This window comes from Ctenocephalides felis, unplaced genomic scaffold, assembly GCF_003426905.1.
Source record: "Ctenocephalides felis isolate EL2017-DRISC unplaced genomic scaffold, ASM342690v1 CF-g0.4_SCAFFOLD_00845, whole genome shotgun sequence".
NCBI lineage: Eukaryota > Metazoa > Arthropoda > Insecta > Siphonaptera > Pulicidae > Ctenocephalides > Ctenocephalides felis.
In genome coordinates this window covers 88,976,806-88,997,747 of record NW_020536999.1, presented here as the reverse complement: position 1 = coordinate 88,997,747, position 20,942 = coordinate 88,976,806, and the positions used below count along the sequence as shown (strand labels likewise).

Sequence of the window (20,942 nt, the reverse complement as noted above, 5' to 3'; positions counted from 1 at the left end):
CTAGAACTTATCCTACGGAAAGTAAAAATATAAAGTGTAGAATAAAATGTTAAAAACATTTTAAAACATTAAATATTTTAGTAATGTTATATACCAATGTTATATATATTTAGCAATGTTACATACCAACAGAAAACTTTATCCAAATTGGTTAAAAAACAATCAACATAAAATTATTTTAAAAAAAATCAAAATAATGATATAATGATTCAAAAAAAAAAATAATAAAAACAAGGCAAAAAAATAAAATTAAATTAATATTTATCATAAAATATTAAATAAACTAATAAAAATAAACACAAACAAATAAAATATTAAATTCTATCTAAAAAATTACATTTGCAAATAATAAGTAATTAAATAATAATGATTATTATTATTTTTTCCTGTCAATATCGATAAATGTCAAGGTCGAATTATCGATACCGTCACCGAAACCTTTTGGCAATCGATATTATATTATAAATGTATTATTTTCAGTAAAAAACAGATCAGCTGTATCTTTTTTTAGAAACGATTCGTGAAGTCTCAACGGATTCGTTTCGTTCCTCAGTTCAGTGCATTAACGGCTCTCGCCGAGTGAACTGCTCCGGAGTTCTATTTTTATTTGTTTGTGAGATTTTTTAAATAAAAATCGGTGAGTGAAATAGATTAATTAGTAATATATAGATTAAGGATAATGTGGAAAAAATTCAAACGGTTCATGACAAGCGTTTCGGAGATATAAGGGCTTTTAGATTCCGTTAATGAAATTTTTTTTTGGTAAAAATTGTTTTATTTTTTACAAAAATGAATTAAATCATTTTTTATAAAATTCATTAGGTTATTAGTAACTTTCTTAAAATATATTTTAATTATATACATATTATTGTACATAATTTCAGATATTATAATACGTTAATTTTATTTAACGGTGATTTAATCCGTTATTTATTATTAAAGAGTATAGTTTTCGTTAATAAACTTTTTTGTTCAAAATTATTTTATCCATTGTAAATTTATATTACATTTTTTTTTTCGCAAAATTGGTTTAGTTCCTGTTCTTGTTAACAATTTAGAATATGTTATAATTAAATATTTATTATTATTCTAAACTTCTAGGTATTATGATCCGTTAATATATAAATAAATAATATTTATATATTAACGGATTATAATATTTTGTTGTTGAAAATTTTTGTGCAAAATGCTTTATTTACGCCATTTTTTTCAAAATTTAGTTAGTTATTAAGTTAGTTAGTTATTATGTTAGTTAGTTATAACACTTCAGAAATAATTAAATATAAATTTATTATAATTCGAAGTTTAAGACTGTTATTATATTTTATTTAGTCAATTTAAAACATACTCATAGATATATGCATGTTTGAAATATAAATATATTGATAATTCATATTTATTCATATTTATTTTGAAAAAACCTTTTTTTTCTTTAAATCCGTTACACAACACGACGTATCATAAATTATTATTTTAATGCTTAATATTTGAAAAAACAAATACCCTAAAATCATCTCAAAATGATTCTCAAAATCATCACAAGTATTGAAGTAAGCCTTCAATCACAAATCAAAAATCATTAAAATGTTGTTAAAATATTTTGAAAACAAAAACAAAAAACCTAAAACAAGTTGTACAAAACAAAATAGTGCAATGCAAAAGTTTTGGTCAAATTAAAACATTTTTAAAAAAAAGTAATTTCAAATTGAAGATAAAAAAGCTTTAAATGCTTTAAAAAATTGCTGAAACAAGCTTATTAACAAAAACCCTACAAAATGCAATTTTAACTCTAATTTTAGCACGTTTCATATAAACATTGTTAAAATAAAGTAAATATTAAACAAACTGAACAACATTCTCATGATGGTTCGAAACCAAGCTAAATTTTTATTCAAGTTCATACTGAAGTTATTAACAAAACAATATTATTAATATTTTAGCTTATTATTTACTACAATAATCTATTTATATTTAAAGAATAATTAATTAGTAAAATAGTAAACAAATAGATTTATGAATCAAGAATGAATAATAGTCAGAAGCATGTACAACAACTTAACAACTTGTCAACTGTAATGGCTTTAGTATGTACGAATTGAATAAAATCGTGCCAAATGCAAATCTGGTGATTCATAATTAAATACAAATGTATACCATGACACATACAAATCAGGAAATTAAAATTCATTATAAAAATCGCCATAATAAAATTAACTAAATAAATTTAATAATTTAAGTTTTATAAATAATAACAAATAATAATAAAAAACAGAACAAAGATAAGATAAGAAACTTAACAGAATTAATAATAAATGTATCTGCACTGAAACCATTAAATATAAATAAATAAATAAATAAATAAATGTATAAAATATTATTAGGATTTTCCAAAATAGTGTCTTGCCTATATTTATTTTCTTTTTATTACAAGTTGCATATTATTATTATTTAATTTCTCTTCAACGGATTAATGGTATATCAGCTAGTGTATTTTAACGCCGTTATGTTGTCAATACTATCATGTGTGAAGTTATCCTTAAACAACCTTGTGAACCGTAGCGCCTCTTGTGCATTTTCATAGAATTAACATATTATTTGAATGTAATTATAAATTGAATTTAAATTACCGACGCTCCGGCCCTTATAAGTAGCATATTATTATTATTATTTAATTTCTCTTTAACGGATTTATGACATATCAGCTAGTGTATTTTAACGCCGTTATTTTGTATACTATCATGTGTGAAGTTATCCTTTATGTTGTCAATACTATCATGTGTGAAGTTATCCTTGAACAACCTTGTGAACCGTAGCGCCTCTTGTGCGTTTTCGTAGAACTAACATATTATTTAAATGTAATTACAAATTGAATTTAAATTACCGCCGCTCCGGCCCTGTTCACGAGCCCGCCGGTATATTTTCACCAAGAGAACAATGCGAACAATGCCAAAATCTATTTCAGGAAATCTTCCTGTAGTTCCTGCTCTAAAAATGACGACAGACGGACAGAAATCCCGGGATTTCAACGAACAACAAATAAATGACACCTGACATAAGGTGTCATATGACACACGGGTGTCATTAACAAAAAAAATGATACATGACACAGGAATGTATGTCAAAAAATAAATGATAACTGATATGAGGTGTCATATGACACACGAGTGTCATTAACTGAAAAAAATGAAACATGACACAGGAATGTATGTCAAAATATATTTTTGACACTATGTGCCATGTGTCAGTTATTTTTGTCAGTGGTATTACAAAATATCTATTACACTTATTTAACACTGAACAAATGTTAATGATACTTGACACGAGCATATGAAAATGAGCATATGAAATTGTTTCTTGGTAGTGAAAACTGTGAAAGTCTATCTAATTGCTGCACGATCAATGATATGAAATGAACATCGTCTTTGTGATGCTGATCGTACAGCAATTTGATTTTTTAGATTAGATATTTTCACAGTTCTTACTACCAAGAAAGAAGGATAAGACATCGTTGCCATAACAACGCTCTGTTATCGGCTGTGTCACCACGGAATTGGCCCCATAGGGACAGAATTGGCCCTGAAAAAGTTGGTAGTCATGAACGGTCAAAACCTATATATATATATGCAATCAAGCGTTTTACTCTAAATCTACTACTAGAACCTAACCTCCAAAAAGCTCAAATGTTAAAAATTTGATATATTTATTAAAATAAGTATTTACCTAGAAAGAAGAACCAACAAACTTTACTTGGATTGCGAACTGTCTTAAAGTTAATATTGAGAGCTAAAACTTCCAGAGATTTTTTTTTATCAATTTTGAAGCATATGAGCAAGCCCCTGGAAGCAAGGCAATTTGTAAATATCAATAATATTAAGGACCACGCCAAATATATAATGATAAATATTCATCAAATTAAATCGAGACATATTATGATACATCATAAGAAGTCGTTTAACGCATTTCACAAACGATACGTAACACATTAATCAAAATTATATTAAATATATACATACATACATACATATATATATATATATATATTTAGATATATACATAAGTATATAGTATCAGAGACAAAATTGGCAACCAGCCAATGGGCAATTCATATAATATCTTTATTACTTCATAAACATCATGTCCATTAATTCATGCCGCGGTTTAGTTTTTTAAACAAACTTCAGAGCACTTCAAAATTATATTTATATATAGTAAAACCCCGTTAATACGATCATGCTTCAACACATTTTCCGAATAATACGCCGGTCTACTCACTTTAACACTTTCCACTCGCGAATTCCAAGATTTACATGAATTTTGCGGCATCCAAGTGGAAAGGGTTAAAACATGTTGTTGTTGTCTCTATTCCAATTAATACAATTTCTCGTGTAAGACGCGTTTGTGGTCCGGTCTCTATAAAATTGTCTTAACAGGCTTTTTTTAAATGTAAGTGCTTATAAATTGGAGACGACCGCAACTTAAGTATGTTTACAAGAAATATAAACATATATGTATAAACAAAAATCGACCGATTTTTAATGAATAAATCCCAAAAATAAATTATAAATTAAATATTATAAACAAGTTCTAAGTCTATTTACCTTTTTAGAATTTGAAATAATGTCGGAGGAAGTAGCAGCACCAACCGTCCAGGAACCTGAGCCTATTCCTGAAATCAGGCATCGCACATTCAAACATTGGGTCAGGTCTGTTGGAAATAAAATTAATAATAAGTTTTAAATAAATAATAATAGATCAGTCTTATTTTTAATATTATTATTTTACTATTTTCAAAGATATTATTTCTTCTATTTTAAAGATAAGTTATTCAAAAGACTAGGGCCATATATAAAGCGTTTAGTACATAATAGTTCCGGTACCAGACACAAAACTGCACTAGGTTACCATTAGAAGTCATATAAAGTTTTATCTCATGTTAGTGTTTTTTATCGCAAACATAATTACATAACAATCACAAAATAATTGAAATATAATTACTAAATAATTCCACATTCCATAAAATTTAAAAATATCATATGAATCATTTGAAAGACTAAAGCGTTTAGTAGACAATAGTTTCGGAACCAGACATAGGGGCGCGCTAGTGTAACATTGAAAGTCATTTAAACTTTAATCTTATTTTAGTGTTTTTTTATCGCATAGTTAAATACACAACAATTACAAAAAGATTATAATTACAAAATGATTTTACATTCCATAAAATTTAAAAATATCTCAAGAATCTAGAGAACATAGATAAGTTCTTTGAAAGACTAGAAGGCGTTTAGTACATAATAGTTCCGGAACCAGACATAAGGTTGCGATAGTGTACCATTGAAAGTCATATAAGTTTTTAATCTTATTTTCATGATTTTTTATCGCAAGGTTAAATACATAGCAATCACAAAAGAGTTGAAATACAATTACAAAATGATTTTACATTCCATAAAATTTAAAAATATCTCATGAATCTAGAGAACATAGATAAGTTCTTTAAAAGACTAAAGGGTTTAGTACACAATAGTTCCGGAACCAAACATAGGGGCGCGCTGGTGTATCATTGAAAGAGATATTAGCTTTTTATCTTATTTTCGTGTTTTTATATAGCTAGATTAAACACATAACAATCACAAAAGGATTAAGATTACAAAATGATTTTACATTTCACAAAATTTAAAAATACCTCATGAATCTAGAGAATTAAATAGACATAAAATAGACCTTAACAAGAAGCCCGAATTAATATTTATCAGTATTGTTTACTGCTTTCTTATGGATAAACTAAGAAAATAAATAAAATAAGTGTACAGAAAGTTGCAAAACAACATAAACTCAACAAAATAAGTCAATGTATCCAATTGACTTATTTTGTACTCCCCTCTTATCTTATTGTAAGATTACAGATCAAATCGTACATTATTAAAAAAACACAAACAAGTTGTAAAGAATGAATATGATAAATATATCATATGAATATTTTTCATTTTAAAATCAATTAAAATTAGTTTTAAATTCGAAAGCGACACTAGCGCGCCCGCGAGTCAGATCTCGAAACTAATAAATATAAACACATTATAGACAAGGAAACAAAACATAATCTTCATTTTAGATTTTCTTCCCATTTCATTTAAAATTGATTTAAGATTAAATAACAAATATATTCTCTACCAGAGCCAGATTGAAAAGAAAATTTCTTCTGCATTAATCAACAATAGATAAAACCTTCGACAAATCACTGGCAATGGTCAGATGATTTATATGTTGCCAACGCCTTCAGTTTAATGTCAAATATTTTACTTGTACTCCGTTTCAGGACAGTCGTAAAAATTAATAAAATAATGAAAAAATAATATTCTTAAAGTTAATTAAATAATTAAATTTTGAAGTAACGGTTAAACGGCGAATACAACGCCGTTAATAGTACACAGTGATACCAACTACAAATGCATCTACAATGATTAATTGCACACACACACACACACATATATATATATAAATATATATATATATATATATATATATATATATATATATTATATAAGTTTATTTTCAATCGAATTTATTATTTTCCTCGGCGGACAAGATTTATGGCACTCGATTTGATTTTTATTTATTTTTAATTTTATATTCATGTTTTTTTTCTCAAAGATGTCACACGAGCGCGAATGCAAAAATCTATTTTTAATGAAATCTATGTCGGTCGTTTAAAATAGATAAAAAATGTCAACGCTAGGATAAACATAAAAACAGACATTGATTTATTAATATACAATATACAATATATATATATATATATATATATATATATTATATATCGCCACATGGAAAAGTTTTAATTAGCTTTCCTATTTATATTTTACCTCTATTATATGCTGAAGCGATTAAAACTGAAGTGATAGAAGTGATGTCAAATAAGATTTTGAAGTGTACCGAGACTCATAATATTAGACATTAATATAAATTATTTAATTTTGTAAAAAAAGATCAAATACATCATTCAACCTAATAGAAAGGTTTGAAAATTGCAAAATATTTAATAAATAAATGCCCAAACATAATTCTCAATCTATGATCAAAGATGGCGCTGACCACAGATCAAAGATGGCGTACCGTAGATCAAAGATGGCGTTGACCATAGATCAAAATGGCGTTGACCATAGATCAAAAATGGCGTTGACACTACCAGAGCGCTACAAAAAGTAATTAAATTATTTCAAATAAGCTATTTTGTAATAAATAAACCTTTTGTAAACAATTAAACAAAAGCTAAACAAATCTCTTTAAGGAATTCATTTAAGTTGTTAGGGATCGTTCAAGTATTACGTAAGCAGATTTATTACAATTATTTACACCCCCATCCCCCTTGTCAGCAAAAGTAAGCAAAGCTCTTACCCCCTCCCCCCACGCTTACGTAAACATTTTGCAATTAATGTAAAAAAATCAAAATACTACCTATGACGTAATCATCATCCAGACTCCCCTGCCCCCCATGTCAACTCAAAATAAGCAAATCAACAACCCCCCGCCCCCTATAGAGCTTACGTCATATAAAAGCACCATAAATAAATTTATTTCATAAATAATTAGTCTAAATTATCTTATCTTTTCCTTTTTAGACCAAAAACCCAGCAATACCATTACATAAATGATTACATGAGAAACTACTACGACGATGTCTTGGATTACTTAGACAAACGTCAAAAGGGTCTCAGAGTGCCCCCACCGAGACCCCAATATTGGGCCGAAAGGGCCCTCAGGACATACTTAAAGTTAGTAGAACACACCCACGTACATATTTATCTATATCAAAATAATTCTTATTTTATTCTTTAGCAAATCTTCATCTTACAAACAAGCCGAAATAGAAGACACCATTTTGAGGTCACACATCAGGACAGACAACAGATTCTATCAAGCCCATTACAAAGGCTACAACGAACGTAGATATACATTCAATTTATAAATAATTTGTTTGAATTTGATTGTGAATCTGATGTGAATTAATAGAAATATAAAGATCAATTTCATGTATAGCTTATTGTAATTTTTTTTAAAAAAAAAGCCCGGTCCGATTTCAACATGGCGGCGTCCGTCTCTAAAATTCTCCAGCATTTAAATTGTTATTATGTAAAAATACTAGTATATACGTTCTTTGATTAATTTAATTAATATAAAATGGTAATAGATTTATAAAACAAACTAACTTTATTTCTAATTTGTTAATTGTAAACTGCGTCAAAACTATCAAAATAGGTTGATCCGTGCGCCCGAAAACGTGGACGAAAAATTGTATCCATACATACATACACACACACATCCATTTTTTCTGAGGTATGCCAAAATGTTCAGAAAACTTCAAAACGTCGAGAAATGTAAAAATTTTCGGCCCATTTTAATAACTTACCCTACGGGAAGTTAATAAATTAATTTATAAGTAAATAAAAGTATTCCGAGTGGATTTATTACACATTATTGAAAACGAAGGAACACGTTAACTCTCGGAATATTTTCTGAAAGAAAATTTTCAAAAATCAATATTTTTTAATATTGAACCAGTTTCTAGAGGACTTTAATGATTTAGTGTGTTTATTGGGGCCAAGTACTCTATCGTTATACCAAGTAAATCGTCTAATTTTAATTTTAACTAACGTCAAAAAACTACTCATTTTCTTAAACTTTGATGAATTTTTAAAACTAAACTACTTGTCGTAAGGCCGTAATATCGCAGTAAGTTCTATAAGACCATGATATATATCGCTAAAAAAAATTCCACAAAAATCGGCTTAATTTTTTTTTTAACAGTTAATTACAAGAAAACGGCTCGGTAGATTTTCACCTAAAACTAATCAGTATCATTACCAACTAATATCTTTCGAACAGTTTTTGATTTTTTGAAATCTGTTCGGTAGTATGAGCTTAAATGGTTTAAAAACGAAAAGTTTAACACTTTTTTTTCAAATTACAAAGAAACGGCTTGGCAGATCGTCGCACAAAACTGGCAAACAATAGTCCTCATCGAAATACATCAAATGGCTTTTAAATTTCTGAAATCGGTTTAGGTTATTAGGTTTAGGCGTCGATAAAAGGTCTAATTTTAACAAATGCCTAAAAAACGATACCAATTTTTGCAAACTTTGACGGATTTTTAAAGTTAAACCAATTGTCGCAGGGCCGTAATATTTTAGTATGATCTAGAAGACTATGGTATCTACCGTCAAAAAAATAATGATAAAAAATCGTCGAAAAAAAATTTTTAACGATCTTTACCAAAAACTAATCAGCACGATTCCCAACCAATATCTTTCGAACGGTTTTTGAATTTTCAAAATTGATTCAGAATTGCGGGCTAAAACGTGGACGAAAAATTTTCCACCTTTTGCTATTTATAAAGAAACGTCTCGGCCGATCGTCGCACAAAACTGACAAACGATAGTCCTCACCAAGATACATCGATTGGCTTTTAAATTTTTGAAATCGGTCCAGTCGTTTTTGAGAAAACGTCGATTACGGCAAAAAATCTGTTCACATACACACACACACACATATACTTTTTCCAAATTTGGTCTCATTCTATTCAGAATGGCTTGAAACGTCGAGAAAACATAAAATTAGCAAATCGGATTTTTTGATGAAAACATAAACTTCTCCTTCGGGAAGTTAAAATGTTGTATGAATATAAATAGCCAATGAAAGAAATGTAAAAATTAGACATTTTGAAGTGGAATACCCTAGGGTAGAAAGATTTGCATCATAAATTATAGTGAATGATATAATTTGTAATTTATATACTGAAATAAATTTTCTTTCTATTCTGTTCTGTTATTCAAAAAGTAATTGAAATTTCAATTAAACATGAGTATTGCACAAATAAATTATAAGAACATCCATAAATAAATAAAATAAATAGATAATTGATATATAATGCCCTTGAATCATAACCAACTCGTTAAACTTTTATGCAATTCATATAAAATAATCAGTTTTTTTGTTGCATATATATTAAACAAATATAAAAATATATTGAACAAATATATTAATATTTGTTCTGCAACATATCAAAAATCTAATTTATTTGTAATTTTATATTGCCAAATGTTTAAGATTCAAATAAAATAATTCTTACCTTGTTAAATAATGCAAATCCTTCAAGATTTTGTATATCGGCAAAGTTTCACATTCACAATAAGTCTCAAACAACTTATTAAATATTATACAAATCACTACTTCGATATAGCAATTAAATTATAACACATGTATTTAGAATCACAATCTTCATATATATTAAAAAGGTTAACTTATATATTTAAAATATGATCACTTATTTTTATAGAACAATAAGTTGTCTCTGATGCACAAAACAAGATCACGTATTATAAATACATCGACACATGTAATATATAAGAAAGTATATTACAGCAAAAAATATTTGTTCACAAATTGAATTATCTTTTTGCATTCTAGCAATTCAGCCTCATTTTTTCTTCAATTTTTGTAGGAACCAAATTTCTGCGGTGTTTCCTCTTCTCTCATTTTTGAACTACAATCAGAGCATATTAGTCTTTTAGCTATTTTACTCGAACTCCACCATTTTACACTGTTTTGGCAACTCAATGGTCAATATATCTATATTTATCAGAACTTCTGATATGTTAAAAAAATCGGTTTTGGTTGAAAATATTTTCATATCTGTTTATCTCATACATATTATTCAAATAGTTTATTATGAGCATTTGGAATTAATTCTTTAATAAGGTATACACAGATTATAATACCTTCAAAGATTTTGTATGGTTTTATGAGTACTATTTTAGTCCTTTTATTTGATAACTCGATCTTTTTCATTCAGAACAAAACATTTTTGATTTATCTCCTCCAATTCCAAAATTGTTTTGAAATTTGGTCTCAGAGTAGAAACGGTGCATTTATTAATGTTTGCAAAGTTTTCAGATAAAGTGAATAACTATAATAATTAATGGAATTAATTCTTCAATAAGGTATACACAATTCATAATACCTTCATAGATTTTGTATGGTTTTATGAGTACTATTTTAGTCTTTTTATTTGAAAACAATGTTTTTCCTTCAGAACAAAACATTTTTTACTTTATCTCCTCCAATTCCAAAATTGTTTTCAAATTTGGTCCAAATGGTAATAATAAATGAACAACTTTATTTATAACTTGTAAATTCCGATAATACAATCATATTTGTAAAGATTTCTTCACCAGAATTCTAATATAAACAGCATATCTAAATTATTATAGTAGCTTATGTAAACTCTTGGATTCGTCTACTAATTGATTTAGTTATATTTATATACACTGTTATTTTCCTGAGCACAGAAGTATTATGTGTAGAACATTCATGCAAAATAACACCACCTAGTCATAACAATATTGTTAAAATCAATTTCGATAATAAGTTTCTAATTATAAATAGAAAGTCATGCTTACAATCATCCTTATGTAAGTATACAAGAATTAGAATCCGGACAGCAATGACTGTAAATTTACAATAGTTAGTATCGAGGTAGCAATTTTCAATTTGTGAACTGTTCTACATTTTTTTATAACATTCTCAAAGAAAATCTGCATTATGGGTAAACAAATGCTGTTTAAGACTTCCCATCGTTGTACCTTTAATTTTACATATTTTACATTTATGAGGACGTTCTCGTGTTAGTACCTAAATTTTCTCACGTCAGAAATTAGTTATTTTGTCGTACAAAATTTATAATTAGTTCCATCAGTTTTAATAAGTTACTAATAAGTTAGTGAGCTGAGTGATCCTCGCCTCTGGGTGCAGGTAGAATTTTTGTTAAAATGATCCCCATTAGTGGGGACATAGTGTCAAACAATGCTGGTGATGCAATCAATAAATCACACAATAATTTGAACACAACGCTATGTTCAGGTATATCAGATATAGCCCGAAACCCGCTGACCAGCTCATGCGACGGTATGACTAGTAAAGTAGAACCAGTGGCTGAACTGTCACATATAATTCCGGAAAATGTCATTTTACAACGGAATGAGTCATTGAAGTGCCTTGAGAATCTGATAAATGAACTGCATATGATTGTCAAATCAAAGTCAAACATACATAAAGAGGTGAAAATAAAAACAGGCAACATAGCGGCCGTAATTAAAAGATTTATTGATTTAGACAACCAATTGTTAGAGGAAAAAGGCCGAACCACGGATGATACGGAAGTTATGATAAATGAAGTGCAATGTTGTGAGACAGCCCCTATAGAAAAAAGTGTACGGCAGGACACAAGCAAAGCCACAAGAAACCGAAACTCACAACATATAAGCAATAATCAGGTTAATGAGAAAAATGGTTTGCCAAGACGTCAGACGATCATAGAAATATGTAATGAAGATAAAATCGAGGTAAATGACTGGCATAAAGTTCAGCCGAGAAAACAGAAAAAAAAGGAAGCAAGGGTACATCTGTCAGAACAGGACTCTAACCATAAAATGATAAAAAATCATAGAATTTTTCCAAAACCAAATGCCTTATTAATCCGGCCGACCGAAAAAGTTAATTATTCCGAAATATTACGTCGCATCAAACATGATGTCCCTGATGACAAGGTAAATACGACAGTAGAGAAAATAAACAAAACCAGAAATGGAGACTTGTTGATAACTATTTCTAAGAAAAGTGAGGACAAAGGCCAAGGACTGCAACAGATTATCGCAGGTGTGTTAAAGGATGAGGCCGAAGTTATTTATAAGGGGCACCAAGAAACTAATAGAAATAAGGGATATTGATGATGAAACCTCAAAAATTGATATCCAGATAGCACTACAAAAAGCAACCGGGGGAGCCTGCAACACACCAGCAGAAGAAATTAGGCTTCGTAAGGCATATAGAGGTACCCAGATTGCTACTGTAGCTCTTCCAGCGGCAGTTGTACACGATCTGCTCAAAGCAAGTAGCAAAATACGAATTGGATGGGTCAACTGTCAAATTAAAATCATCAAGAAACAATTCGATGTTTTAAATGCTGGCTATTCGGACATTATGGATCACAGTGCAAGAGCGAAGTGAATCGGACCAATCTATGCTTTAGATGTGGACAAGAAGGTCACAAAATAGCCAACTGTATAAATGCAGCAAAATGTGCACTATGCGCTGAAAATGGAAACTCTGAAAATGTAGCACATCATGCCGGCACTCACAGATGTCCTCTATATAGGGAGGCCATAGAGAAAATAATGAACGCAAAAGCATGAAGATAATACAGCTAAACATGAATCATTGTGAGGCTGCACACGACTTGCTTATGCAGACGGTAAGAGATATGAAAATTGATGTTGCCCTCTTATCAGAACCTTACAAACATCTAACTGATTGGCCATGGGAAACGGACAGTACCACCAAAGCCGTTATTTGGTCCTGTGGCAAGTTTTGTTTCCAAAATGTTGTTAACAATAGCAACGCTGGATTTGTCGCAGCATCATTAGATGGCATACATTTATACAGCTGTTACGCTCCACCTAGTCTTTCTTTGCCAGATTTTGTCGATTTTTTAGATCGTCTTGTGGAGGATGCAAAACGACACCACCCCGTAGCGATAGCCGGTGACTTTAACGCATGGGCGGTAGACTGGGGAAGTAGGAAGACTAATGCAAGAGGTAAAGCACTTTTGGAGGCCTTCAATGCACTTGACGTGGTTTTACTTAATAGTGGTGATAAACCAACCTTTGAAAAGGGCAGTGCAAGCTCAATAATAGACCTTACTTTTGTTAGCAATAGCCTCGTCAGAGGAATTTGCAATTGGGAGGTATTAGATATCTACACTGCTAGTGACCACAATGCAATCATCTGGGAAATATCAACAGATAGAAACATTAGAAGACATGCGAAAGTATCTAAAGCCATTGGGTGGAAAATAAAATCTTTTGATGAAAGCGCCATGAGAGTTGCCTTAAATTGCAAACCTATAATTTCAGAACACGCAGATGAGCATACTAGAGAGCTGATGGAGAGAATAACCGAAGCCTGTGATATCAGTATGACTCGTAAACATGGCATAAATCAAAGACAATCTGTGCACTGGTGGACTGAAGAAATCAGCTCTCTTCGTAAAGAGTGCCTAAAGAAAAGAAGGATCTCTCAGCGTGGATATAGTCTCAGTAATTCTGCACAACTGGTAGTGGAATATAAACAAGCACGTAGACAACTAAATAAAGCTATCAAAGATAGTAAAGTTAGGTGCTGGAAAGAACTTTTGGATGAAGTCGAGGAAAATCCATGGGGAAGACCTTATAAGACTGTAATGTCTCGCCTCAAAAGCCAGCCAATACCTTCACCAACTTGCCCACGACTATTGAATAAAATAGTAACTACTTTGTTTCCACGACAACCTAATTTGAACTACCAGGTAACACATGTAGAACAGAATAATATTCCACTTATAACACTGCAAGAACTGATGGAAGCTTGTCATCGCGTTGGTAATAGCAAGGCACCGGGATTAGATGGAATTCCTAATATTGCCTTGAAAACATCAATTATGACATCTCCGACAATGTTTCTTAATGCATATAATACATGCCTGAAAGAAGGGGTTTTTCCACGAAAATGGAAACAGCAAAGACTAGTGCTTATTCCCAAAGGAAAAAAACCACCAGATGAACCATCATCCTATCGTCCAATATGCATGCTGGATACAGCGGGTAAAATTTTTGAAAGAATAATTCACCAAAGAATAGATGCAGTAGTTGATCCAATCCTAGCAGACAATCAGTATGGTTTTCGCAAAGGGCGATCAACTATCGATGCTATAAACTTGGTAGTTAATACCGCCAAGGAGGCAATTGCTGGAACCAGATGGAAGGGGGGTTCCAAAAAGTACTGCCTTGTAGCTACATTGGATATAAAAATGCTTTTAATTCTGCAAACTGGGATTGCATTATGAATGCACTCCGTGACAAGAACGTGCCAGCATACCTATGCAATATAGTCGCAAGCTACTTTACAGACAGAATTCTAATGTACCATTCACGCGATGGTACAGAAGAATATAATATAACAGGAGGTGTGCCGCAGGGCTCTGTTCTAGGCCCTTTGCTGTGGAATATTATGTATGATGGCCTTTTGAGACTAGAGTTTCCAGAATGTGTGAAACTAGTAGCATATGCAGACGATGTTGCCATAGTGGTTGTCTCCAAACAAATTGATGACATCGTAAGCCTATTCGATATTACATTCAGAAAAATTAATCGGTGGATGGGAACAATGAATCTCCAATTAGCACAACAAAAAAGTGAAGCTGTTCTTATCACTAGTAGGAAAAGAATTGAGACCATCAAGCTAAAGATAGGAAATCTTGAGATCACGTCAAAACCTCACATCTGTTACCTTGGCGTAATGCTTGATGCTCGTTTGAATTTCAATCAACAGGTGGAACACGTTAGTGCTAAGGCGTCAATAGTTAGGACGAAACTTGCTCGACTGATGCCTAATATTGGAGGTCCTAAACAAACCAGAAGGATATTACTATCGTCAGTTATTACTTCAGTGCTGACATATGGTATCTCCATATGGGGTGATGCTCTTAAATCTCAAAAATCGAGGAGAATGGCAGGGCCCTTATACCGTCTCAGTGCTATAAGAATTGCTTGCGCATTTCGCACAATATCGGCGGAAGCAGTGTGCGTCATTTCAGGAACTGTGCCTCTCTTAGTCTTAGCAGAGGAAAGACGGACAATTTACCATAGAAGACATCAACAACTGTGTCCTGAAAAGTTAAGATTAGAAGAACGGCAGAACAGCATTGACCGATGGCAGCGACTGTGGGATGTCGCTGTAAAGGGCAGATGGACGCATCGTCTCATTCCTAACATCAAAGTCTGGCTAAGTCGCAAGCACGGCGAAGTAACTATTATACTACGCAAATGCTATCGGGGCATGGCTGTTTTCGAGCCTACCTACACCGATTCAAGCACGATAGCTCGCCGGATTGCCCATATTGTTTGGGCGAAATCGAAGATGCTGAGCACGTGTTCTTCGTGTGCCCGCGATTTGGTGCTCTACGGGATGATGTGGAGGAGACATTGAGACGCACAATTACCCCAGGTAATGTTGTTGAAGTGATGCTGACAAGTGAAGCTGCTTGGAACGCCATAGACAGATTTGCGAGAGACGTTTTAATGGACCTGCGTTCTATAGAGAGAGAAAGGGCGAATGGGACTTCGCCCATTTAAAAGATAAGTAAAATGTTTATGAATTATAACATTGTTTATAACAAGTTAAGAATTGTAACATTCTAGATCCTCCCCCCACGAAGTAATGCCTAGCGGCGGTTTCCGTGGGGACCAGAGGCAGGGGCAAAGCGGAGGTTTTAGTCGGTATTATACCAGGGCGGTATCGAGTCCGACATACCCAGCAGAAGACCGGTCTGGGATGCATAAAAGCATTTCCTTCGCTATACAAAAAAAAAAAAAAAAAAAAAACCTAAAATGGCTCTATTAAAGAACTTTCTTCTCTTGTTAGTTTCATATTTATAAGACTGTTTTCTCCAGTGAATAAGAATGTGCATAGACATTCTATAATAATAAATAATAAATTGTATTAGTATCCTTTGTACATATAAAGGGCTTCTTGACATTGTTATTTCTGATGTGTCTAAATAAAGTACTTTAATAAACTTGCTCACTCAAATAAACATGTTCTTTTTTTCTTTCTTCGTTGATAAACACGTCACATTTAAGACTTCCCATCGTTGTACCTTTTAATTTACATATTTTACATTTATGAAGACGTTCTCATGTGAGACCCTAAAATGGCTCTATTAAATTAATTTCTTCTCTTGTGTTTCATATCTATAAGACAGTTTTCTCTAGTAAATAAAATGTGCATAGACATTCTATAACTATAATAATAATAAATAATAAATTTGTATTAGTATCCTTTTGTATGTATATAGGGCTTCATGACATTGTTGTTTCTAATGTGTCTAAATAAAGTGCTTTAATAAATTTGCTCAATCAAATAAACATGGTCTTTTTGTCTTCTTTGTTGATAAACAAGTCACATTTAAGACTTCCCAACATTGTACCTTGTATTTACATATTTATTTATGAGGCCGTTCTCATGTTAGTACCTAAAATGGCTCTCTTAAAGAAATTTCTTCTCTTTGTGTTTCATATCTATAAGAGCATTTTCTCGAGTGAATAAGAACGTGCATAGACACCCTATAATTATAATAATAAATAATAAATTTGTATTAGTATTCTTTTGTACATACAAAGGGCTTCTCTGCATTGTTGTTTCTGATGTGTCTAAATAAAGTGCTTTAATAAACTTGCTCATTTGAATACACATGGAATTTTTGTCTTCTTCATTGATAAACAAGTCACATTTAAGACTTCCCATCGTTGTACCTTGTATTTTACATATTTTATATTTATGAGGACGTTCTCATGTGAGTACCTAAAATGGCTGTCTTAAAAAACTTTCTTCTCTTGTTTTTTATATCTATAAGACTATTTCTTGATTAAAGAAGAATGTGCTCCTTTGTGAAGAATCCTTTTGTACATATATAAGGATTCTCGACATTATTGTTTCTGATGTGCCTAAATAAAGTGCTTTAATAAACTCGCGCATTCGAATAAACTTCTCTTGTTAGTTTCATATCTATAAGACAGTTTTCTCGATTAAATAAGAATGTGAATAGACAAATAGCCGTATTACTATGCTTTTGTACATATATAGGGCTATCGACATTGTGGTTTCTGATGTGTCTAAATCAAGTGCAAGATCTTTAATAAACTTGGTCATTCAAATAAACTTGGTCTTTTTGTATTCTTCCTGGATGTAGATGTCACATTTTAGGTAGTAAGAAATTGATAGAAAGTTCTTCTGTGAATGACACTGATGGTGTTTTTAGAGCTCGAGGAAATTATGTCTTTGATTCTCAATATATTTCCTCATAAACTAAACTTAATTCTAAGAATTAAAATTAAAATAATTAAATATTATTATTACCACATTTCCAAGTTGAATCTCTTCTATTTTGCGGTTAAATTATTATAAATTAGTTTTGTCATAAATTTTATACACAAAACTTCAAACTTATATTATTTATTAATGAATATTTTTTATAAATTTTTATATTGTTTTTTTTTATTATAAATATAACAAATTATCATTATAAACACTAGCAAAACTTTTATTTAATAAAAATAACTTTTGCTTAATATTTTTTGACATTTCTAAAGCAACTGTATGAACTTCGAAACTATTAGATCACGTTACCAACTTTGCAAAAAAAAAATCTTAACTGGCAAATTTAAATATTTTTAAATAAAACTGTGTTTTAAATATAAATAATTATAGAATATTTTAACAATTATAAATCTGAAAAGATACAATAATTGATTTTTTTTAATAATTAACACTAGAAACCAGCACAGTTATATAAGATGTTAATCTAGTTTTTTTATATTTAGAGATGATATTTATGTAAATCGAGTTATTATTGAGTTTTGTAATATAAGATAATATTATTGATGAATAAATTTTATAGCAGTTTAAGAATATATCTGTAAATTGCGTTTAAAATTCTATAAAAAAAAGGATGATGAGAAATTTAACCCTTCTAAGAATTCGCAAAATGCATCTGAAAATTACCTGCAACTTCAAAAAATGTATGCCTATTTAAATGTTAAAAACCTTCAAATGAAGTGTTCATACTCTATAGATTTTAAAGTATATCGAGTTGTTGTAAGACTTAAAACAAGACTATATTGACTATATTATACAAAATTTAGTTTTGTGCAAAATTCTTTATACATCACTCATACTAATCGAATAGTTTAAATTTTAAAATTTTCAAATAAAAAAATCCAAAACAAGTGCTTCTTCAATACAAGCAGAAAAGTTTCTGAATCATTCGAATCGGATTATTAGTTCTTTCAAACTGCCATATTTTGCACATTTAGCTCGATATCTTCAAAACGGCTAGACCTGCCTGTGCCAAGATCTAATCACCACTTTTCCCCATCATTTCGAATAGAATATTTTTTTAATCATTCAAATCGCTTGCTCCGTTCTTTCAAAAACTCGATTTCTATTTTCTGCTCTTTTTGCTCTGTATCTCCGAATCGGCTGGACCTGCTTCTACCAAAGCTAATCAGCACATTTCCATACCATGGTATATATTGCTATAGGAATCGAATGTTTTTTGAACCATTCAAATCGGTTGATCCATGCGCCCGAAAACGTAGACAAAAAATGTATCCATACATACATACACACATATCCTTTTTTCTAAGGTATGCCAAAATGTTCAGAAATCTTCAAAACGTGAAAAATACAAAAAATTCAGTTTTGATTTTTGGACAATTACAATAAAGTTAATTAATTAACTGTTTTTTAAATATAAATAATTAAGAATAATAAATATTAAACGGTAGTCCGCCCGAAGACAGGCCCATGCATAGATAAGTAAGCATAATGGCATATGGGTGCATGGTGTGAGAGCCACCACAAAATCAAAGATTCATTTTTCCTTGCACCACATTTCAAAACTCTAGATAGTTTTTGTCGGCCTTTCTTAGAGTCCATGTCTCTGATCCGTACAGAGCTATGCTCCAGATATAACACTTTATTAGTCTCTATCGATGAAAAGTGAAAATTTAATGTGTTTCTACCTATAAATATCTAAATATTAACCAGATGCACTATAAATAGAAAAAAAACTATTTAAAATAAGTTCATTTTAGAAGAAGTCTTTCAGGGACAAGATGACTTTATGACAAAACTTAAAACAAAACAAGTATTATGAAAAAATTATATTATATTATATTGTCAACAACCCATATATAATATTTATTTAAACAATATTATTTTAGTTAAATATAAAAATAAATATTTAGCATTAATCGTAATCTATATGCATACATACAATAACTTATAATGTGAAAAGCGACTAAACATTGTAACCTCATACCATTATATGAATAATATCTGAAAGCATATTATTGCTAAATGAAAGCATTCGAAGACTTATTGCAACATTTTTTGATTGTGATTAAAATGATGAAATATTTTGACTAAAATATGATTATTAATAATAATTTCAATTAATAATTCTTACAATGTAAGTATTATTTTTTTTAGGCAGGGCTTCCTCGGGTGCAGCAGTAATAGCTTCATTTTCAGTGGCTGGTTTCTCCTCCCCCTGTACGGCAGTCCCTTCGGCACCCCTTCGGCAGGCTGCTCACCACCTTCACCACTTCAGCTGGCTTCGTCTCACCTTCCTTCGGTTCTTCTCCAGCAGCTTCTTCAACTTTCTCCTCGACTTTCTCTTCAGTCTTCTTCTGTTTCTTCTTTTCTTTGTCTTGGTCTCTTCCACAACTTCCTTCTCTACATCTTCTTCCAATGTGAAAGGTCCTTCGGAGTATCCAGGCGGGAAGAATTTTTTGCACTCGACTTCTCCAATTTCAGCATTAGGACTTACGTAGACAGGACCGAGTTGAGCTAGAGATAGTAGGCCAGCACTTGGTTTCTTCATGACCATGACGACTATTTTTTGACCAGGTTGTGGTCTTTGTTGTTCGTATTCTTTAATTGATTTAGCTATGAGTCTGCTGTGCTTGGATTCGCGGAGGTGAAGACTCCCATGTTCATGATGTAAGCAACGTTTTCCTTAACCATGTCCATGACGTCTTTCTTTTTGAAAGCGTCGAATATAATAGCAACGTGCGGCGGTATTGATGAAGGGGGTGAGGTATATATTCTGCTGCCACCGAAGGAAACAAAGCTGCCAATGCGGATCCCTAGCAATGTTATTAGTAGGTGTATAAATACCTGCTATCAGAATTGGTTCTTCCTCGTGGACTGCGTATTCCTCCTCCACGTAGCTTTCGTCTCTGGAATAATCCCCCTGGACATTCTGTCTGCATGTTTCTGGGATGCATCCGGAC

At 31.0% G+C, this 20,942-nt stretch overlaps 3 protein-coding genes across 3 annotated transcripts in view; all 3 read left to right on the top strand.

Annotated features, from left to right (window-relative positions):
- The first annotated feature begins 519 nt into the window (after positions 1–519).
- The window catches only part of LOC113376735 (flightin-like), a 48,502-nt gene continuing 28,079 nt past the window's right edge, over positions 520–20,942 (top strand). The window contains exon 1 of the mRNA XM_026616774.1: positions 520–637. The gene's annotated coding sequence lies outside the window, so the exon portion shown is untranslated. The remainder of the gene's footprint in view (positions 638–20,942) is intronic.
- On the top strand, positions 4,618–7,986 carry LOC113376742 (flightin-like). Its single transcript, XM_026616785.1, has 3 exons — positions 4,618–4,703; positions 7,614–7,766; positions 7,831–7,986. The coding sequence occupies exons 1-3, from the start codon at positions 4,618–4,620 to the stop codon at positions 7,958–7,960; spliced, it is 369 nt and encodes a 122-aa protein (XP_026472570.1). The 3' UTR covers positions 7,961–7,986.
- On the top strand, positions 13,259–17,948 carry LOC113362907. The gene is made up of 3 exons (XM_026605403.1): positions 13,259–13,893; positions 14,053–14,465; positions 17,848–17,948. The coding sequence occupies exons 1-3, from the start codon at positions 13,259–13,261 to the stop codon at positions 17,946–17,948; spliced, it is 1,149 nt and encodes a 382-aa protein (XP_026461188.1).